General features: G+C 43.2%; 1 protein-coding gene across 1 annotated transcript; it reads right to left on the bottom strand.

Moving 5' to 3' along the window:
* Positions 1-1,055: 1,055 nt before the first annotated feature.
* Positions 1,056-14,738, bottom strand: LOC129330554 (ubiquitin carboxyl-terminal hydrolase CYLD-like). The gene is made up of 9 exons (XM_054980628.1): positions 14,711-14,738; positions 14,347-14,479; positions 12,739-12,880; positions 11,625-11,732; positions 9,701-9,780; positions 8,874-8,940; positions 7,269-7,398; positions 6,472-6,580; positions 1,056-3,995 (listed from the first exon to the last, which is right to left on the bottom strand). The coding sequence occupies exons 2-9, from the start codon at positions 14,414-14,416 to the stop codon at positions 3,760-3,762; spliced, it is 942 nt and encodes a 313-aa protein (XP_054836603.1). The 5' UTR covers positions 14,417-14,479; positions 14,711-14,738; the 3' UTR covers positions 1,056-3,759.
* Between the last annotated feature and the right edge of the window lie 8,945 nt (positions 14,739-23,683).

Here is a 23,683-nt window from a genome sequence, read left to right as displayed (position 1 = left end):
TACTGGGCCTTTTGCGTTGCCCAGACTTCTGTGAGGTGCTGTTGGACTTCCTCCCTTACTTTTTCCAGCCATGCCCGCAGCTCTTGCACATAAGAGGGCACTGGAGTGGAGTTTGGGACAGTCACAGGGTTCCCACCACTCCTCCACGGAGTCTAAGATCCCTCGGGACTTACACTATACAAGAGCTCAAAACGGGGCAAATCCCGTCGAGGCTTGCAGTGTTTAGTGAACAGTAGGGGGTCTATGAAGAGATCCCACTGGGTGGGCTTATTATGAACCAGCTTTCACAGCATGGTCTTCGGGGTTTGGTTAAACTGCTCCATACGCCTATCAGTCTGGGGGTATACACTGGTGGAAAATCTACCAAAACCCAGAGTGTCTGGCACAGCTGCCTGGTCAGTGCGGTGGTGAATGGGGTTCCACAGTCAGTTAAGATTTCCTGGGCAGCCTGACCTGAGCAAAGAACTGGAGGATGACCCAAGCCACCCCTGTCCCCTTCATGTCACAGAGGGGCACATAATCCATCAAGACTAGTATGTAGTGGGTCCCCAACAGGATGTGGAGTAGGGGACCCACAAATAGCAATTCTCTCAAAGGGCTCCTGTATCTCTGGGTAGTGGGGCCAGAGGGGGTGGCTACACTGAAGCTCTCTGGCAGAGGGGACAGTTTGGCAATACTGGTAGGTATCCCAGGAGGCTGGCAGCCCAGAGAAGTTTGGGGCGAGCCGCCCCAGATAGTTAGCAATAACTTGCTTTGAAGCAAAGGTTAATGCCATGTAAAAATGGCTGAAGACCCAGAGATTATAGAATTATTTGGCTAGAAGCAAGCACTGAACTGCCTTCATAGTCTTCAAGGGACTATATAGCTTCTGTCCTCTATGGAAAGGTAGTGGAATCATTGTCTTTGAACTTTCAAAGTCTCTGTCCCCAAGAGCTTAAAACTAAGGAGAGGGTTTAGTTTCTGAACTAAGTGTTGAATTTTAGTTGTTGGTACATGAATGTGTAGGAATCACAAAAGAATCTTCTAGACAATTCATCCATGTGCTTGGTATCAACAGTAGAAATCTGCTCTGGTGACATTGCCAGGTAGTGTCCAAGCTGAGGACAGGTCTTCACTGTGGGAATGTGCGATCTTTTCTCATGCCCTAAAGAAACACACAATCGATGTATTGTCGAAGGCTTTCACGGCCGGAGAACGATGGTTGTTGTGGGTTTTCCGGGCTGTATTGCCGTGGTCTTGGCATTGTAGTTCCTGACGTTTCGCCAGCAGCTGTGGCTGGCATCTTCAGAGGTGTAGCACCAAAAGACAGAGATCTCTTAGTGAGAGATCAACCAAACACACAATCCGTCAACAGGACATGAAAAATGAAGAAACTTAACATTAGGCTGGGGAACAGCCATCTACTAAGGGGCTAAGTAACGCTTATCAGTGCTTTGGAAGAAATTAATAAGGCTAATTTTAATATTAAAACTTTAAACATCTAGTTGAAAAAATGTACAATTTTAAAACCAAAAAAGTAAAATCTACCCCAAATCACTGCTACCAGTATTTTGTTTAGATTTTTTAAATGTCTAGATGAGGGGTCTCCCAGTGTGGCACCTTTCCTTGTGCCTGCTACTTCTTTTTAGAAAGTAGGTGGGGCTCCTGCACAATAGGGCTTCTGATTGGCTGTGCAGATTAAAATGACATTGTTCCAGCAGCAGCAACCACCCCAGCACTAGTGTTTATTTTCTCTCATTCCTCTTTCTCAGTTTTTAAATTCTTCTCCTATACACTTGGGCTTCCTCTGTGTGCCTTTTGTGGCAGCCATTTTGTGGCTGTGCCCACCACCTTTGGTCAGAATTCCAAAGCTGCTCACAGGCTGAAAAACTTTGAGGACTCCAGGTCTAGATCAGGGATCTCCAACAGGCAGCTCATGAACTACCCGATCTAAGGGATCCTCCGTTAGTTGACAATGAGTCGGCCGCGGTTCGTGCCAGTAGCTCAAAGGCTTGTGTATCTTCTAGAAGAGTGGTTCTCAACCTTTTGTATCTTATGTCTCATCAGTCCCCTGTCAAAGAACCTAGGTCCCACTGCGATAGAAACAAAAAGCCCACTTTTCCGTGAAGGACACGTTTTTACAGACATTCTATTATTATATTTATCATGTACATCAGTATTAAGGACAGAAAAAAACGCAGAAGCCTAATAGATCATTTCTGGCAGGTAGAATTGGCAGGAATTTGGACATTAAAGATACTTGCTGGACTACTTATGCATCCCCTAGTGGTACACATACTACTGATTGAGAACTATTTCCTGAGAAGACCAGGTTGTATGGAGTTGCACTTCCCCTAACAGAGCAGGTTCATAGCTTGGGGGGTGCTTGGGGGGTGCTCCTGGACCCAGGCCTCCTGTTGGATAAACAGGTGGCCTGGGTCATCAGCTTCAGCCCTTTCTTGGGGGAGGGGAATCTTGCCACTATGGTGCATACCCTGTCAACAACTAGATTAGATTACTGCAATGCAGTCTGTGTGGGGCTGCCCTTGAAGACTGGAAACTAGTTGGTACAGAATGCTGTGACCAGAGTGTTGAATGGATTGGGTCATAGGGATTGTATCACTCCAGTCTTGTGTTGTTCCATCTGTACAGCCTCTCAAATTGCTTCTGGGCTCAACTGAAGCTTCTAGTATCAACCTTTAAAGCCTTTGGGGCCAGCATCCCGTAAGGGCCTTCCATATGAATCTACCTGTTCACTGCAGTAATCTTCAGAGGCCCTGCATTGGGTGCCCCTACCATCTGAAGCTAGATGAATAGCAACCCAAGGAAAGGCCTTTCTTGTCATGGCACCCAAACTTTGGAACTCCCTCTCCAGGGAGATTGTATGTCTTCCTCTATCACGGTCTTATGCCAGTGGGTGTTTAATTTGGTGTACCCCCAGTAACTCGGATTGACCCTCCTCCCTGGTTTTGGTATTGTGTTTATATGTTTTTATAGAATTATTTCATATTTTTAAATGCTGCTTTAATATTTTCATGTTTTCTGCCTTGGGGATCCTATTCGAGTGGAAAGGTGATATAAAAATGTTTAAAATAAATACAAACAAGCCCCAAGATGCTGACTTACATGATCGGCCAGCCATGCTGTCAAAGAAAAGCCAGGATTGTCTGGAAGTGCTGTATCTAACAAAAGCTACGTAATGGTTACTCTCTATGCACAAAACTGCAAAGAGCTCCAGCATCTGAGACTTAGTGGAGGAGCTATTGAGTGTTTGCTCTGTGCAGGAATGCTTCTGTCTGGGCTGATGAGAATGTGCCTGGAAGAACCAAGCAGACAGCAGTCAGTTTGGGGGAGGTGGGGAGAGGGATGTGAGATTTCAGAATTGCAGAAAATGTATTTTTCCCTAATGACAACCCAAAGTGGCTTACAACATTGTCTCTCCTCCACCCTTTTAAACTCATTACAACTACCTAATGAGGTGGGTTAGGCTAAGAGAAAGTAACTGGCTCAAGGTCACCCAGCAAGCTTCCATGGCCAAATGGGGATTTAAACCTCTGTCTGAATTCTCTCTACTCCAGCACAGCGGCTGTACCCACTAAAGTAGATTTATCACCTTTTTAGAATTCCTGTACCGGTAACAGCTGTATGAAACTTAACGGGTGATTTTTGCCATTTCACGCTAAGAGGAGCTGCTGCCTGTTGCAAAAAACGTTGGCACCTTGTTCTTTCTCTGTCAGAAATCAAACAGTAGCAACTCTGCAGCAAATTGCATCAGGAACCTTAGTGAGGCCAAGCTGAAGTTAACCATTTGGCTGCCTCCATATCTGGAACTGACCTTTGCTCCTGCCTTTCCAAAGCTCCTCCCTTTCCCCCTGGCATTTCCACCTTCAGTGTTTCTACCTTCTTAGCAATGCTCCTCGATGGTTTCATGTGGTTTGGGTTCAGGAGGGAATCCAAGTGGCACCATGAACATCCAGCTGTTGCTTGCCCACCACATACACAACACATCTGAGGAGCTACAATAATACAAGGACCCAGGTTTATTACAGTCTTCAGAGGTGGCTGCTATACTATAGTACCAACATTTTACTCTGACTCCATGAATATTGCCTTGAAAAGCTGTCCTACATGTTGCTAATTTTCTCCATCCTGTAACTATAGGATTGTAGAAGATAACTGCTGCTGTTGCAGCTACCACTTAACATTAACACCAACACAACTTACTGTGAACTCCATATCTGACACAATGCCTGTCGAAAAGGCTTCACAAGCTATGCTACTTGGACAACACAAAGCCCTGCCAGTAAGAGATATCTTGTGATGCACCACAGTGTTGCACCCATCTAAGCTCACTGACCTCAAGGCAGTTAGAAAGCTGTGACTCCAGTTGGATGGTGAAAGTCAGAGGGTGGTGCTATGGACACAGTTCTGGTGCTATAGACACAGTTCTGGTCCAGTGAGGGGGTAGGTTGCCAGTGGAGCCCTTAGCACTATGAACAAGGCTCTGGCATAGATACTGAACAGTGTGAACAAGACCACATCCAGAAAGGAGATGTGTAATTTCTACATATAGTTTCCCTGCCCCGATCCCCAAGCAGCAGCTATTCCCTTCCCCTCTGACCGCACCAGCAATTTTTCCCGATTTTTTAAAAAACTGGCAATTAAATATCAGGTTCTCTGAATCCCTTCTTTTTATCTAAAGGGGAAAAAAAGATTAAATTTCTAGCGTGCTGGTGTAGTTCTCCAGGGGCCGGAGTTCTGAGGCCAATCACAACCAGGCAGCAAAGAGTAAACAGAGTCAGTCCAACTGACAGGGGTTCCAGAAAAGCCAAAAGTCAGGTCCAGTCCAAAGGTCAGAGTTCCAGGGAAGCCTCAAGTCAGGTCTAGTCCAAGGGTCAGAGTTCCAGAGTTTAGGTAACAGCAAGAACAGTGGAGCAGCCATAAAGTGTACTTGTTGCATCCACAAAGTGCTGCTTTTTCCAGGCGTTTTTATGGCCAAGCCCTAACGAGCTAAATTCTCCGCCAATTGCTTGGCAGTCATTCTGAAACTACTCATCCATCTCAGTAGTTGACAGTTGACTATGGCTCATGAGTCTAGCAATCCTACGTTCTTGGAGTTCTACCCATCTCTGACAGCATTGGTGCCGCAAGGGTGTAGGAGAAGTGGGAGGACTGGGACAGGCTTCTGCAGCCTTGTTGACTGCTTCAGAGTTTCCTGACACTGAGTCTGTTTCAGGCAATGCTTTCCATTTAGCTGGTAACTTGATGTGTTGTTGTTCTTCATCTGACTCAAAGTCAGCTGGAGCTGGGTCAATTTGCGGGCTAACTGCAGGCAGCTCTTTGTCTGATGAATCGTCTGATGAAGCTGACTAACAACATCTAGCCCCTTTCATTGTGGCCTCAAATCTCCATGATAAAAGGGGCTAGTGACTTTTTGAAAAAATGAAAGCTGGGAATTCAGAGAACCTGATACACAGATTGTTAGATCATTATAACAAAACTCAATTACAAAACAAAATATGAACAGAAAAGCCCCTAGAAGTGGAGGGAGGAAATGGGTGCTGAAGGGATGGGGCAGGGAAAATGTGAACTGTCTCACCCAGATGGCAGCCATCCAGGCTTTTGTTGCGATCTTTCCCAAAACTTTGCAACAAAGCAAGATTGGAGGTGTGAGGGGGCGGGGGGAGGAAACCCTGAGAAAAGCACAAATGCACTATGATGCTGTAGAGAAGCAGGAACCCCCCTGCTTTCTATCAGCATTGAACCTAGAGAAAATAAACTGGGTGGTAATGGCCACAGTGGCCTGTCTAGGGAACAGAAGCATGCTGGATGCTCTGGCAGCCATCAGGCTGAGTTTAGAGGCTCACAATGTGATAGCCAAGCTCTCTATGGTAAGTGCTCCTTAAGAAATGTGAGCTGGGCAGGGATCAATAAGCACGCGGTCATTTCCTGCTGCATCTATGTAGATAATGAAAAAAGCGACCCAACATTATGTATGTATGTATGTATGTGAGGGAGAGGGAGAGAAGATAGATAGCTCTTCAAATACATTTTGCTTCATAGTGTAATCATTAGCAGCAGGGGTAGCCTGCCCACTAGGTGAACCTAGGCAATTGCCTAGGGCACTGGAGGGCAAGGGCTCCAAAAGATGCTTGCTGGGGTAAGTGGCAGCCTCATATGGTGCCCTAGCCTGGCATGCCTTTCTCTGCTCTGCCCCTGCAAAGGGAAAAAGGAAGAAAGGAAGAGCAGGCAGGCACCATCTCCACCAAGCTCCTTTCCTTTGACTTCACAGATGCTCACCTGGCCTGCCTTCCTCCCACCCTAACCTGCAAAGAGCAGGTGAATGCCTAGGCCCACAAAGGCCCTGGACGAGCCCTGATTAGCAGATGGTTGAATTGTGTGCAATCTTGCTGGGTTAGTGGGTCATATGTTTGGCAAAGATCTCAAACTCAGCTAGCATAAAATCTTAGATATGCTTACAAGTTTGCTTACCTTGGTCCACTAAGCCTGTGAGATCAAGCTTCAGAGAAGGATACACTGATGAGAATGTCTTAAACCTCTTTCCAAAACTTGGCATCTGTAAGATGAGGCATGAAGGAGTCTGAAAGAGAAGAGCCTTTCTGAAGTGTGGCTGTTAACAGATGTTCCAGAAGTTGGCTCAAGGAAGACTGGACAACAAACAAGGATTTCTACACTGGTTTTTGTTGATATTTCCATTTATCTTAGAAAATCTAGTTATCTAGCCTAAAAGATACTCTTGAATTTTGGTAGATTTGGAAATGCAGTACATCGTGTCACTTGGATTTAGGTTCCAATTTGAGCTCAGCCAAGAGATCTCTGTAAGGCCAGGTCACAAACAAACAAGAATATCTTAGCTTCACTTTCCCATCTGTACAGCTGGAATAATAGCAATTTACAGGGTCATGACTGGACTATACAAAATAAATGTTAAGAGGTACAGCACATATTAAAAGTGCTACAGAAATTGCATATAGCAAACTTGTTCCTGATGACAAGAATTCTCCCTAGCACAGCCACAATGATCCCTACTCACTCCCACCCAGCTCTGCACTGTAGCCTCGTGGAGAATGTGTGGTCTGTCTGTTTCTCCCACATCCCAATACAGTTTCCCCTTCCTGCACCGTTCCTCAAGCTTCTGGGAAAGAAGGGAGAAACAGGGCTCTGTTGATGCCTATGGAGCTCCCTGTGCCCACGTACACTGCTTGGGCTAGGAAGGATCATAGTCTGCAAAAGGGGACGACACAATGTTACCTGCATCAGTTACCTACATCAACAAACTTCAGGTCGTATGAGAGCAGAGATTTGTCCAGTAACTGCTGCATGGTGGGCATTTGGACCATACCATCTCTCTCCACAAGGATTTGATAACAATTATACTCCAGCACTTGGTCGCCTGCCCTAAGGTTTCACAGCAAAGGAATGCAAAGTTGTTTAGAAGCATACAGTGTCTTTTCTCCCCGACAAGTGCATTAGCTGGTATCAATGTATGTATGAAACAGATATAAAGGAAGCACCTCTGAGTTCAGTGAGATTTTTATGCCAAAACTAACTAATTAGCTAACAAAACTATCCACAAGAACATATTTATTGTGTTTGAAGAGAAAAGGGCAATGAGCCTTTTCAAAGTACCACCCAGGAGAGCTGTGAGCGTTTTCCTCCATTCAGGATGTGCCTGCCTGTTGGGCTAGGAGGTGGCGAGTTTGGGCCAGTCCATTCCCAACAACAACCCACAACCAACCACCCACACCAACCACCACAACAACGTTCGATTTATATACCGCCCTTCAGGATGACTTTATACCCACTCAGAGTGGTTTACAAAGTATGTCATTATTATCCCCACAACAACAACACCCCATGAGGTAGGTGGGGCTAAGAGAGCTCCTAGAAGCTGTGACTGACCCAAAGTCACCCAGGTGGCTTCAAGAGGAGGAGTGGGGAATCAAACTCGGTTCTCCAGATTAGAGTCCCACGCTCTTAACCACTACACCAAACTAGCTCCTCACCCAGTCAGTGAATCGACATCAGGCCAATTCACATTCTACACGTGTCCCTCATGTGGATTGTTGACAGATGTGAGTTGGGAGTTCCTTGTGTGGAAGTTAATTCGCAGGCAGGAGGGGACCCAAGTTGGATCATGACTGCAGCATGTGGGGAGAAGGGACTTATGACTCTGTTCCCCTTCCATGCTGTTTTCTCTACCTGACACAGCCCTAGGAAATGCTATTTGCCCTTTGTAGAAACTAACATGTACCCCAATGTGTATGTAAGTTTCCATAAGGGGGTAAAGAGCAGCTCCTGGGGCTGTTCCAGATTGGGAGAACAGTGTGTGGGGAAGGTCTTAAACCCCCTCTCCCTGCATGTCATGGTGCTGATTCAAATCAAGCCCATGTACACTTGGGAATTAAGTTCATGCATGGATCTCCCAGAGCATGTCTGGCTGAAAATCCATATGGCAGCCACAAGGACTTTGCAATGTGTGACTCAGCCCATCATCTGCCAGTGTTCCATTGGTTCTTTTTGTTCATTGTCAGTGTTAAGGTCACTGTTGAATGAAATTGGACAGGGCATCTTTTGTTTGCTTTCAAGCCAGTTCCCAAAACCACAAGGGATAAGGCTTTTCCCTCCTTAGCCATTTTTTTTAAAAAAAGCTAAACATTAAGTGAATAGACAGTTTTTTGTGCAAGACTTAATTCCTCTCCCTCCAACTTGTCCAGAACTACTGGGCTCCACCTCTAGGCTCTGTCTAGATATTGGTGTTTTTTTTAATTCCAAGAGCTGGCAGCCCTAAGCCATGAAGTCAGACGCTGTGTGCGTGACCAGAGTGGTATTCAGACAGATGACATAAAACAATCAACATATCAAATTCTTACTTGATCTTGAGCAAGGGTTCTATAGCCAGGACCTCTCCTAGAAGGACATTTAGGAATTCCTCTGGATCTATAAATCAAATCAGCCATTAGGGTAGCAAAAAGCTTGAAGCTGATGTAGCATAGTGGCTAAGAATGAGCTGGGACCTGGGAGTTCCTGGCCCAAGTTTCATCTTTACCACAAACTCAATGGGTGGCCGTAGCCAAGCCACTCATGTTCAACTCCATTGGCAACATGGAGATAATGACCCTGGCCTGCCTTCCAGGGCTGTCCTAAGGATTACTCCGCTAACAATGAACTCACATATTATTATCAAAGCAATATGCTAAAATTTGTTACCCAAGCTGATATTCTGGACACAGTTTTGTTACATGTATTGTAGCAAGCTTGGATTCTGGTCACTGTGGCTCATTCTGTCTTGTGGGCTTGGTTGAAAGTAACATCTGGGGGAAACCGGACGCCATGATGAAAGGAATGGTAATGCTTCATAATGATATTACTTTAGTAAACCTTAATGGTTAAGAAATGGCTCTGTCCAAGCACCCATCAGGGCTCGAAAGATGTGACCCTGCCCCTGCCCTAAAGAGGTGCTTCTATTTGTGCTGTACTAGTACACCTACAATTAAAATAAATAGTACAAAAAGCCACTCAACCACTCCTCCAAAAGGAATCAATCCAAGTAAGCACTCCCTTTAAAATTTCCCACTGCTCAGGAAACTGGGAGGGTGTAATGATATTCAGAGGCATCTGAATATGCACCCTTAGGGAGGGAAGTGTGATACAGCAAGCCCACTCTACCCAATGAAGATATCCCACTCTTGTCACTCACCTTTCTCTTCTGTAATGAAACTGTCTGATCGCAGCAGCCTCCTTAAATTCATCACACTCTCAGCTCCCACGTAGCCATGCCTGGAAAGGAGCAGTATCGTTACAACATTACAAGTGTTTAGCAATGCAGGCCAACCGAGAGTGCAGGATTATAGCTACCTGGAAGGGTGGGGGTGAGATCAGTGTGCTGGTGGGTAGGTGAGGAGGAGGCAATTTGGTGTTTGGCCAGAGAAAACAAAGTTTGAGTTTCTAGAATTGCACAGCAAAAAGCAGTCTTCGGGAACAGCTATAACATGCCATTCCTGGGGTGGTATTGCACAGCCTGCCAGCACCCTGTTGCTTCACTTGCCTATTTGCGAAGCCAACACCCTTCTAACTTTTTGTTACATCTAGTGTAGAGTAGTAGTTAGGGTATCAGACTAAGATCTAGGAGCAGGTTTAATGGTAGAACAGGGACCCAGGTTCAGATCCCTGCTCTACCATGAAGCCTGCTTCATGAACTTGGGCCAGTTACTCTCCCTTAGCTTAACCTACTTCACAGGGTGGTGGTTGTTGTGAGGATAAAATGGAGGAGGGAAGAATGGTATTTACCACCTTGAGCTCCTTAGAAAATGAGTGGGGAAGATGTAGTAACTGCTGTCCCTCCTCTCACAATGGGGCTGACCCTGAAACTTCCTATTTCTTGGGGAACTGAGATGCAAGAAACATGAAGGGTAATTGCTAGGAGAGCCATTGAACTCAAGCCTCAGTCTTGCTGATAAATCAGCTCATTCAATAAAGCTAAACAATATTTAAAAACTGCGATGGGAAATGAATACATAGGGATTTGCAGGATAAAACCATGATTTCTACCCAGAATGAGGTGGAAAAATATTTTCCATGGTTATGTGCCATTAAATTTATACAACATAACGAACAATGCCACCCACCACTGCAAAACAATCTTTTGGAGGCTTTGACAGATTAAGAGGCTTTAGTCAATTAACTCCACTGACTTCAAACAACTAGCTCATCTATGAAACACAATGGTTTCTCACAACACAGGATATTGCAAAATGATTAGTTAGTCTAAGCTCATAAACACAGATCAGCAATTTGAGCAACCGTCATCTTGGTAATAATTAATCAAGTTGGCATTCTGATTGATGCTTTTAACTGTCCTGCTTTCACCATCCATTGAAAAGATTTCTTGTTCTGTGTATATTTTACACAATCCAGATGATTATATATTTTAATGGTCTAATGTATTAGGACAGAATGAACTGCTTTAATGAAAAATCAGGGCTTGGAGTTTTCTACTCACACAGGGGAACTTCCACTTGGCAGGAGGGAAGCATTTCTACTTTCTTCCTCCCCTTATTGCAGACCCCCACATGGCAGCTAGTGCAATTCCTGGGGCGTCCCCACTCCCCACACAGCATGGGGGGCACACAGGACTGCAGCAGAGAAGGGAGCTGAGAAATTTCTGTTATTCTCTTTGAGTTCCTCTTGTGCTACTTTGGATCCAAGCCAATGAGCCCATGGCATAAGCATTTAAACTGGCTGGGCCACATTTTCAGAGGCTGACACACCAGGACCTTTCTGTTTAAGCTTTCCAGTTCCAGGATACCCAGGACTCATCATTTCTCTTGTCCACTCATCTGCAGTAGTGGTTGATCTGGGTTTAAACAGACTTTTGATTATACTTCGCACTGCTGGAAGTCCATCCCTTATCTCTCCTTCCTGTAGAGCAACAAGCATTTCAAAAATGGCATGGCGTAAATTTCATCTTCTCTTCCCAAGATTAAAAGTGCCTCTACTGATGTTCAGTAGCTATTGTCTATGCAGTAAATAACATACTGTAGTCCAATACTGAAAACCCGACAGCATAAAAAATAAAATTCTTCAGTGCAGTACAGACACTTGAGAAATGTGTTGGAACTTACTGTCTCAATGGTTTCACAATCTGCTGCCTCAGTATTTGCTGTGCTGTTGTATCATGCACCTCAGCAGAATCAAGAATGCTATCTGAGGCAGAGGAGAAACTAAATAAACTGCAAAGAAAAACACACAGGATATGTACACGACAATATAAAGTAGATTTGATCACAGTAGCAACCTCAGAGCACAGCACACTACTCTCTGTCCAGTTAGCCACTTTTCAAGGGATGAGGAAAAAGAATATTCCAAAATGTCCAAAACATTTCTTTGAAAGAGACAACGGACATAACAAATTAAAGGAAAGGGAAGCCATTGGTTTGGGTCCCAGTCAGAGACTGTTAGCAGTCAGACCCCTCCTCTCACTGAGGGGCAGCTTAAGCACAAGACACTGCCTGGCCTAAAAATGAAACAAAATGGATGCCAGCCAGGTAAGAGCCTGAGAAAACATTTTAGAAGGGGAGTGAGAGCATCTGACTGACTAATAGCCCCCTCCACACCCCGGAGAGACATAATTTAGGACAATGGATCTCCCAAGACACTCTTAACAAATCTCATCAACCCTTGGCCTTACTTCACCTTACCCATTTACCTTAATTAAGCAACACTTAACACCATTCACCAAACCTGGTAGCTTTTCCTGTCTGGCACTCACAGGATTATCAAGCAACATTTACACCTATTATCCACCTCCAGAAGACCCATCAAGTTATTGTTTTGTCAGTTTACCTCAGGCAGCATTTTATCCTATATCTGGAGTCCTTAGTCACCAGTGTAGACTGGTAATTATAGCCTCTCTCTAAATTGCTTTCTCTCCCCTCCTCCCTGATTTCCTCTTAGTTAGCCTTGTATGTGTTCTGCGTGGGTTGTATGTTTGCCCTTTTATTTCTCCTTTTAATAAAAACCTTACCAGGTGAACATCTTATTTTGAGAGTTCTCTTAAGGGAAAAATCCCTGTAAACATTAGTGGAGAATCCCAGTTACCCCCTCTCTCTTTGTCTCCTTTAAGCTAATTTCCCCCAACTAATTAGGAGATTGCCTGTTTGGGTAACAGGACAGTGTGGAGAGGAAACACACAAACCACAGAATTGAGCCCTCATTCAGAGCTAGCACACAGCAAACCTGAAAAGGGTTGTGTCTAGGTAACAGGAATTGCAGTGTCCCTGGATTCCCTTCATAGCACCTTGCTTCTTCAGCAAAACTTCGTGTTGCCAGGCTGCCTCAGTGTGGTTTTCTGCCCAGTTCTGAATTAGGCAACTGTCTTCTAGAAAAACAGTATGCATTTGTTTAGCCCTATTAGAAAGAAGAATCAATCCAACTTTACTATAACAACTAGATGCTTAAAATGACCACTTCACTGGACTGGAACCTCACAAAACAAGCGTATCTCATATTTAAAAGTTGTTGTCAAATGAAGATTTCAGAAAACAGGAGCTTTGGAACACATTCCACTAGGTTTTATGGAGCTGTAGCCTAGCTTAGCCCAAGTTCATCAGCGCTTGGGAGCTAAGCAGGGTTGGCCACAATGTTTGGATGGAAGACTGGGGAAAACCAGGCTTGCTGCAGAAGCTGGTAATGGCAAACCACCTCTGCTTGTCTTTTGTTTGAACACCCCATTGGTTGGGGTTGCTGTGTGTCAGCTGCAACTTGAAGGTACATTCTTCTTCAATCTTCTTATAATGGGTTAATTTAAAAAACAAGCATCTTCTTATAAAAATATATTAATGAATAAAAGGAGTAAGTTGTGCATGCAGCAAACCACTTCATCGAAAGCAACTAAAATATATTTGTATTTCAAACTAATTTCTCTCTATATGACTTGTCTATTTTATCTGATGAAATTTTCTGTGTAAATCTTGAAAATCTATATTCTCTTACACACAAAAACACCTGCCAGTGTATTGAAAATGCTTTTGGCATTTTATATTTCTTTTGTCATCTTTTACATACACACACACACACACACACACAGGGAGAGAGGGAGATGAAATTAATGTAAAAATAAAATATTTTTAAAATAAAAGTGGATCCTATGTGTCAAGCTGGGCTTAAAGAAGTACCTTCTGTCTGTTATGTTTTGATGATACCCTTCCTACAAGATGTCTAGGGAGGCATTTGTAGTTCTACCCTCCTCCGTTTTATCCTCACCACAACTCTGTGAGGTAGACTGAGCTGAGAGATGACTGACCCTCAATGACCATCATGGCAGAGTGGGGATTCAAACCAGTTCCCCCTATTCCTAGTTACGCACTAACCTGTACAACATCCTGACTCTTACCATTGGAATGGCTGCTAAAGCTATCTTCTGTTCATCATATAGCAAATGACCAGTTGATATTGTTCAGCCTCTTTCCATGTTATTAAGTCCTTCTGTTAGTAGAACAACAGCACAAAGACTTTGAAGCAGACATTCAAGGGGAGGTTTGTGTCTTATAGTCTCATATTTGCCCATTTCTCCTCATGACCACAGTACATAGGCGGAAGCAGCTGCAGCTTTCTGCTATATGTTGTTTCATCCTCCTAAACTGCCCCAAAGATCCACTATTGGTTTGTTTGAAAAATCATGTTACTTACATAGCTACGTGTAAGTTTTTGCAATAGAACCAACAGCAGCTCCATGTGGCAATTTATGTAATTAGTAGACTCGTAGATTGCTATGACAGGTAACAAGGTACAAACAAAACTGAATTTTTAGCCGGTCATGTGGTCAAGGGGTTCGCCGGTTCTTACCCTTCTTGTGGGATGTTTCGTCAATTTCTTTGCAGGAGGGGGAAATGGTGATACTGGAGCTAACCCTCATGATCTTACTGGCATCAACCTTCAGTCTAGAGAAGCTGTTACTGAGAGCAAGAATGCTCGGATCCTGACGCAGAGAGAAACAGAGAGAATAGGCAACATGAAAAGAGGCATTTTTGTCAAGCAAAAATCTTATTGAAGACTGGTCGCAACATGTGATGCCATTTGCAGAATCTAATATATATTTTAGAACAGATGTGTGTGGTAAAGGATGAGGGACACAAAGGCGCATAGATTAGAAAAGACCTAGTGATTAAGAGTTGTGGAAAGACAAATGGGGAGAGTCAAAGCACCGTACCAGAAGCTTCCAGTCACCAGAAGGCACAGAACGCTGCTGAGAACACGCTGATCCTGGTATTGTTAGGTCCTCACCAGCAGCTCCACCTCAATGAGAACCATCTTCAGCTCTCCAGCGCCAAGATTCCGGAGCCGTTCCCAGAAGCCTCTCACAATGCCAGCGGTCATCACCCTGCTACACCTCAGCTGTACCACATCATGGATTTTCAGGTTGCAAATGGAAGTGAAGAGCTGCTCATTGCAAAACAGGCTGTACCTCTTTTGTGAGCTCTCAATGGAGAGCAAGATGGCAGCCTGATGGCGGTTTAATGGTTTTATGTGATTGCTCATCAGGGCTATGACAGGCCTAGATTTCCAGTCAACAATGCAGCCCATGTTGTAATTTCCCTCAGTGAAATACCCGATAGACCCCAAAGGGATCTTCTTTCTGTCTGCATGGATCTTTTGAGTCACAATGAAGGCCTCTTTCTTCTCAAGAGCAAATTCCATGACTGGCAACAAACCTGCACAAATGGAAAAACATGATGGAAAAAGGTTGTTTCAAAAATGTGCAATTCTGTCTAAATCCATAAACAATTGACAGGGTTGTATAGTACTGTTATAACAACAAGCTTGGATCCTATGAATGAGTTCCATGCTGTAGATTGCACTTCCTTTTCCACTAAAACTTCAGCTTGCCCAAAATCAGTGGTTTTCAATGGACCCTTATACAAACAGAAGTGCTACCAGAAGAGGGAAAATGTATTCAAGCCTTAGCATTTAAATATCACTTTTCCTGAGTGCTCAAAGCACACTATCTACATTATCTCAATAATCCACAAAGCTAATCTGTAAATTAGAACAGTACCTTTTCCATATTGAGAAATGGAGAGATCATAGCTGTATGGAGATTTGGATTCCAGCTCTTATCTCACACTTTTAACCAATGGGCTGGATGAGATTCATAAAGGCTCACCCATTGTGTGAAAGGTAAGATCAAGACTCTTAAGGCGAAATCTTACACAACTTTTGCCTTATCACATGGCACACAGGAACTTACTTGTCTCACAATACACAGCAGATCTAAAATTAAGGAGGGGTTTGGTAGGGGGGTTTGCACAAAGGTAACAGAAACTACAAAACTGAGCAGTGACAAGGGATGGCAGGGGATTTTAACCATGGTTCACATCTGTGAGATGGTTGGCAAGGAGGCACAAAGGTAGTAATATGGTTAAGTGAACCTTTACACAGGGCTCTTCCTCAGTCCTTTTTATGGCATTATTTTACTTTATCTGAAGGGACACCATGGTCACCTGCAAAACAGCACCTCCTGCCCAGTTTTCTGATGTCTTCATTGATCATTGCCAATACCCAGTCTATGTATTCTGACTGGCCATTGAGTTGTATGCTAACAGAAAAAATAAACAATATAAAAACTGTGTGCATACTAAATATGTTGAGAATCCTTAAAGCATGCCGCAGACCTCAACAAGGCACTCAGTGAAGTCTTTGTTCCTACCCTCAGTTTTGATTGTATGTCTCTATAGAACCAAATGTTGACTCACTCTCTCTCTCTCACACACACACACACAGATGGATAGATGGATAGATAGATAGATGGATAGACGTGTGTGGGACCAGTGGCTACCATAAGGTCTAGTTTGGCCCTTAGTTAGTAGTGTTACTCTACCTGTTGATTTCAGTTTCTCTTGCTGGGGGTAAAAGTGACAGCCGACACATTTAGAGTATACACTTCAATTTACAAAATTTACAAAGAAAAAAAACATGGAGGGATGTAAAAAAAGTTGTTTACAGTGCAACCCTAAGTAGAGTTATTCCAGTCTAAGCCCATTGATTTCAATAGGCTTAGACTACGGAAACTGCTTAGAATTGCACAGTCAGGAATGTACAGAGTTGTAGAAAGCTAAAAAGCAAGTTCTGTCAGTTCCCCTGACACACACACACACACACACACACACACACACACACACTTATCTGGGTCAGTTTAGCTCTACTTTTTGGACAAGAGTTTTAGCAGAAGCACATGCCAAAGACATTTGCAGCTAAAAAAGATGAGAAAATGTTCAGTTTTTAAACAATGAAAATCTCCTGATTTTTTCTAGCTTTATAATTCATGTGGAAGGGATGAAGGATAGTTACATTTCTTTGAAATTCCTAAACAGCAGTAGTTCAGAAAGCAATCACAGCATAGTGTTAAAAAATCAACTCTCTAAACTTGCTAACCCAACACTATAAGCAAATACTTGACACAAGAATCACAACTTATTCTCCGTTGAAGTTCAAGCACTGGGGGAGGGGAGAGAACATAACCATTTAATGAAATAGCTAATTTCAAATGCAGATCATATATAATAGGAATGCTTTGGTTAGCTCATACCCAAAGAGGTCAAAATTCCCACACTTCATCTGCTTTACATAAAACCCAGTGAAATCTATCTGTCCTATCCCATAACGTTACACAGCAGAACTTTGCGTACCTGGTCTGGGAAGGGATCTGATTTCTGTTTTGGTGGTGACTGGCAAGAGCTTGGTTTGCTCTTTTTATAAATAGCTCCAAGGGTGTGTCCTGCTTCTTCTGGAGTAGGCCAGCCTCCAGGCAGGATTTTAAAAATACACGCAGCATTGGTAGGTCTTACTTCTGCCCTTACCCTTGGCAATGAGCTCCATACTATTTTTAAAGTGCAACAACCGATCATTCACATTGCACATTTAGCAGGCAAACTGCTGAACAACACTTTCGTGTGTGGCTTCCCTTCCCTGCATTTTTAAAGGTGCAAGCAGAAATGTCCTTCTTCTGTAAACCTAGCCGCAATGCAGCAACTTTTCCCCTGCTCCACTATTATATTATTACATATATTATGATATGTTGTGATTTGGCATTGTTTTTTTCAGCACTATATCAAATTTCTACTGTTGTTTCAGCTTTGTTTTTCAGTTCTGTATTGAATTTCTACTAGTTTTCAAATATCTGCTATCCTTACCCTATATTGTATTGTTTATTAAATGTCCTACCCTTTGATTGTGTTGACATTTTATGTCATCACACTTCAGGCTCAGTGAGAAAGGCAGGCTATAAATAATGTAAATAAATAAAGAGCACCCTGGTGGCCCCCATTTTAAGGAATGGCCTGCCTGAAAAGATCAGGAAAGCTCCCACTCTCCTGGCTTTCCTCAAACTATGCAAAACTAAATTATTCAGGAGGACTTTTCTACACTGGTAATAGGACTGTGCTGTAAGGAAATGGTTCAGAGTGATGCATCGGTAAAGGCACATGGACTGTAGACTATACTACTGCAGTGCATACCATCTGTTGCTACTACTGGATAGTTTTTGTGTTGTATAATATTCCATGGTAAATTGCACATGCTTTGTTTCTGCAATGTTTCAGCTCTGTATCAGATTTCTGCTTGTTTCCATATTCTGCAATCCATGTCCTCTTTAAGAATGTCACAGCTAGGGCTTTTTTTCAGCTGGAACACGGTGGAAGAGAGTTCTGGCACCTCTTGTAAATGGTCACATGGCCGGTGGCCCCACCCCCTCATCTCCAGACAGAGGGGAGTTTAGATTGCCCTCCGCACTGCAGCATGGAGGGCGATCTAAACTTGTTCAGGAGAGTATTTTTATAAAGAATAGGATTGTAATTAATATCTGTGAATTTCTAGACAATTTCCATTGCAGTGTCACTATATATATTACACTGCTTTTGTCACATTGTTCTTCAATTTTGTAATCCAGTCTTATTACACTGTTTATTGTATATAATATACTGTTGTCTTCTGGAGTTGTTTAGCTACTACTCTGCTAAAAATGGGAGGCTGGATACAGGTTTATAATTATTTAGAACTGTGGCAAATTGATTTTTAAAAAACTACTGTAGTGCTTATACCACAGCAGCTGAAGTGATAACATAGGATTGGGTGGCCCTTTATTCCGGCCTGGGCTCTTGTTGGCAATAACCTGTTTCACAGTTGCAATCTGATATTTAAATTAGAAGCACAAATTACTCTGTCCACTGCTTTCCATTTGACCTAGATGCCTGGCCCCTTCCTGTTCTGACTCATTTCATCCTCATTTCAAAGGTGTGCATTGCAAAAAAAAAAAATCAGAGACATTGCAACTCTTCCCTTTAAAAATAATATATTTGCAAAAACAATGTTATGAGTAACGGGCAACTCCTAAACTATCTTGACATGGGATGTGACTTAACTGAGCTAGTTTTGACATAATTATCAGATTATCAGGCCAACTGATTCTGTGGAAAAATATGTGAACTGTACTCAAAATGGTAGCCCTGACCTGGATACCCCAGGTGAGCTTGATCTCATCAGATCTCAGAAGCTAAGTAGGGTCAGCCTTGGTTAGTGATTGGATGGAAGTCCTCCAACAAAGACCGGGTTTGTGGAGGCAGGCAATGGCAAACCACCTCTGTTAGTCTCTTCCCATGAAAGCCCCACCAGGGGTTGCCATAAGTCAGCTATGACTTGAGGGCATTCTCTACCACCTCTCAAAATGTTAATTATTGTTTACAGTAGTTTAATTCATCATGTTTAGTGTTTCTTTATGGTTTCTTGGAGACATATGCAATAACCTGTACATTATATAGATCAATTATTAATGAGGTCATTTAGAACGGGGACTTTGGCGCAGAGTTACTTGCTGTGACAAATTAATCCCATTCAAAGGCTGAACAAGATGTTACAAGAAACAGAACTATCAGATATCATAACAAATTGTGTGATGTGATGTCATCATGCTGTGTGATTCCCTACCTCACACAATTGGCTGGAGGGGGAACAGCTCCACGTTCTTTATCATGTCTAATTCCACCCAAATTAATCAAGGTGATCATTTTCCTGACTGTAAGCGAGCAAACTAATGACAGCTAACTGGCATCTTAGGGACCAAATCTAGCCCAGGAGTTCCTGATAGGCCCCCTAGCACTATGCCTGATTCTAAGAACGCCTTATTCCATACACTCTGTGCAGAGTAGGATTGTGGAGATCCAGGTTCAAATTCTTATTCTACCATGAAGTTCACTTGAATCAGTGACTTTCTCTCATCCTTACTTGACAGCATTGCTATGAGAATAAAAGAGATCATGTGCACCACTTTGAGATCCTTGGAGCAAAGGTGAGATAAAAATTAAAGAAAGCTGAGACACAGGTGAACAATTCTTTAACTTCCTGTGTATAAACACAGACAGGGTCTATCAGAGTTCTCCTGTTATAATTCTAAGGTGTTAGCCAAAACTTAGGCAAATAGGAGGAAGTGGATCAGAAGAGCTCTTCCAAAACCGCAGCCGATATTCATACTGGAGGGGAAGGGAATTCAAGGGTCTCGGCTTGTAAGACTGAGTCACTGCGAGGAGTTAATTATGCTTGTCCAGTTTAAATGATGGTCCCTCTTTGGTAAAAATGAAAAAAACTGGCACACTTTAGAAAGCCAGTGTGGTGTAGAATGCCAGCAATGAAGATCACATGGTGTAATTTTCTTTTCGACCTACCTACTTCAAATTTCCCTGAACTGGATAGGCCAAGTGAGCCTGATCTCATCAGATCTCAGAAGCTAAGCAGGGTCAGCCTTGGTTAGTAATGGGATGGGGGACTTCCAATGAAGACCAGGGTTGCAGAGGCAGGCAATGGCAAACCACCTCTGTTAGTCTCTTGCCATGAAAACTCCACCAGGAGTCTCCATAAATCAGCTATGACTTGAGGGCACTCACCCCCCCACCACTTCAGATTATTCTTGTGTTGATAATGGGGGGGGGAGGCAGAATAAAGATGCTCTGAGCTCCTTGGAAGAAGGGCAGGACAAAGATGTAGCATGCACACAGACCCCGCCACTATCACAGAAATTTCATGCTCTCTGTGAAGGGAGATGCAAATACTTTGCCCACACATGGGAATTCCTCCAGGATATATGAGATATATGATTTGTTTCAGTAGTAGAGCACATGCCTTGCATGCAGAAGGTCCCAGGTTCAATCCTTGCCAGCTCCAGTGGAAAGATTGTTGGGTAGCAGCTGGTGGGAAGGATTCCTCTTTGCCCCAGACTCTGGCAACAGCAGCTGCTAATCAAAGTACGCAGCACTGATCAAAACAGACTCCCTATAAAGCAGCTCCGTATGTCCATTGCTCTCTCAGTGGCACAAGGAAAAGAGTCACGCAATCCCATGTGTTCCCAAAAGATGCGAGATTTCAACTTTTCTTTCAGAAATAATCATGTAGGTTGTTACAATGTGTGTTATAGCTATATTAAGCACACTCAGACTTTGAACAAAATTTAAACTTTATGATACTCATTTACAGTTTTAGCCTTTCTCCTTCTCCCGGGCCCAGTAGAGGGGTGACAGAAAGTGAGTGTTGCAGTTGCCTACTTCCTGGATCCTCCCAGGAACTACAACTAAATCAGCTTTTTGCTACAGAGGTCAGTGGTTTTCATACTGTAGGTTGCAGCCCTCTCGCAGGTGGATTGTTATTGTGAGGCCAGGAGGGAGAGCTGGGAGAGGAGGCTTTCTAGGCCTGCCTCCTAATGGCAGGAGAAGGATTAAAGGAGGAGGAGCAAGGGGAAAGTAATTGAAATTTCTTATTGGCTGGCGTGTGCTCTGTCTCTTTGACAGTGGAAACCATATGTTACATTTTTAGAGGTACATCTACTATTTTAAGCATGTACCTAAAAATACAAAGAGAGATTTGCATTCATATCTTTTGAAATGTGAGCAGTAGATAACACACTTATTAGGAAGATGAGTTTGACTGCCACTTTTGTATACTCTACGGCAAATGTAGATTTACCTCCTCTGCATACCATGCAAAATGGCCGTGAGATTTTTATACAGCCTGTTGATCAATATTGCCATATTTCATTTATAAATCTTAAAAATTAAAAATAAGAGGTAAACACTCTTAATCAATGTGAGTTTATTATGTTTCATGTCAGGGAGGGGGGGAAAGTAGCATACAGATATTTTTAAGGTGGGTCCCCAAAGGCAGAATAAGTTTCAAAGCGGGTCCCACTTTAAAAGTTTGGAAACTACTGAATTTAAAGGCTTTAGAGCTTAGCCAAATCCAGAGCCTTTGCTTGGAATCATTGTTAAGCCTTTAAATTGGGATGGCAATTAAGAGCCAAGATGGTTTGGGGATTTTACCTTTAGATATTTTGGGTTTGGTTTGGTTTAACTGAATACCTAGTATGCGTATGTGTGTGCGTGTGTATATTTAACTTCTTGCATCATGCCTCTGAGAGGTTGGTTGAGCCACGTTTGACATTTGAACAAAGAAATAAAGATGACAACAATACACTACAAATCTTACAACATACTGAATAATTTTTAAATATTTTGACAGCATGTTACATAACAGTAAACAAACCCAGGGAACAAGTTGTTCCCACCCATATGTATTTGTAATTACATTACCATAGCTAAGAATGAAAGTATCGTCTTACTTTTATTAGCAGTTATGGGAACTGGAATGTGCAGAACAGAGTTCTTTTTGTTCAAATAATTTAATAATGAGATCGTGCTTGGCAGTGAAATTAATTTTAGAGGCCTTTTCTCTATGTCCCTACTTTCAGGTAGTTGGCTGTTAACTCATGTGCATTTCACACATCCCATATACTGTATTCTGACTACTGTAACTCGCTCTACACGGGGCTTTCCTTGGGCCTGATCCGGAAACTGCAGCTGGTTCAGAATGCAGCTGCACGAGTGGTTGTCAGAGCTCCAATCATGGCACATATAACACCTATCCTCCATCAACTGCACTGGTTACCAGTTGAGTACCAGGTCCGGTTCAAGGTTTTGGTGTTGACCTATAAACCCCTATGCAGACTGGGTCCAGCATACCTTCGGGACCGCCTCTCCCCATATGTTCCCCAGAGGTCGCTTCGATCAGCTAATAAGCAGTTGCTGATGGTCCCTGGTCCCAGGGAGGTCCGTCTGGCCTCTACCTTTTCAGTCCTGGCTCCGACCTGGTGGAACTCTCTGTCTAAGGAGACTAGGTCCCAGTGGGATTTGTTATCTTTCCGCCAGGCCTGCAAGATGGAGATGTTCCGCCAGGCATTTGGTGGGGCCTAGGCTGTCCTCTTGCCGACCATACCATTGAAGACCGTCCACCACCCATGCAGGAGCTCATAAAGTGTGACGCAGGTCATTATGTGAGAACTAAGCACTGCGCCTAAAATGCTGAATTTTAATACTTATATCCGCCATTTGAGAAATTTTATTGCACATGAAATGTTTTAAATGTTTATTTATAATGTTTTTATTGCTTTAAGCTGTATGTTATACATTGTATGTTGTTACACCACCCTGAGCCCATTCAACAGGGAGGGTGGTCTTGTAATGTAATAAATAAATACCTCACTAATAAAGCCTGGTCTACCCATTCAACAAAGTGAGTGGCAATAAAGTGGTAGAGTGCCAAGCTGGTAGATTGGTCTATATTACCTCAAACTGCAGGTGGTTTTTACATTGATCAGAGTTCTATATTAATAATTCCCCCTGTATATCTGCTCCCGTGTCTTCTCAGTTGGGTACCACTGCTACTTCTTTTAAGTTACCACCTTTTCACCCCTGTCTGCTCCCTCAGGACCCTCCCTCTGGGTGTCTAAGATGCCATCTTGGTTGCCAGTCACCATCAAAGACACATGATGGCCTATGGTGGCAAGGGCTCTCTCTACATGCTTTGGGTTGCTCAGTCATCTATACCCAAAGAGTGAGTTCAGGGCCACCTGGTTTTCCCTGAAGGGTACAGCCTAAAGAGCAGCCAGGCTACCATGACCACTATATGTATGGATTTTTCTGGTTGTGGTACCTCATTTTTCGCACACCCTCCCTGTAGCCATCCAAAATGCAAAGTTTGTTAGGCACCCAATAAAAATATTCTTCTTCTCCCATTCCATTGTGGTTTGATGTTGAAAGTGATTGGTATTGTTTGTGGCTATTCAAACCTGTGGTTTTTTAAAAACATG

This window comes from Eublepharis macularius, chromosome 5 (assembly GCF_028583425.1).
Source record: "Eublepharis macularius isolate TG4126 chromosome 5, MPM_Emac_v1.0, whole genome shotgun sequence".
Classification (NCBI taxonomy): domain Eukaryota; kingdom Metazoa; phylum Chordata; class Lepidosauria; order Squamata; family Eublepharidae; genus Eublepharis; species Eublepharis macularius.
The sequence above is the reverse complement of the archived record's forward strand: the minus strand, read 5'-3'. Positions and strand labels throughout refer to the sequence as shown.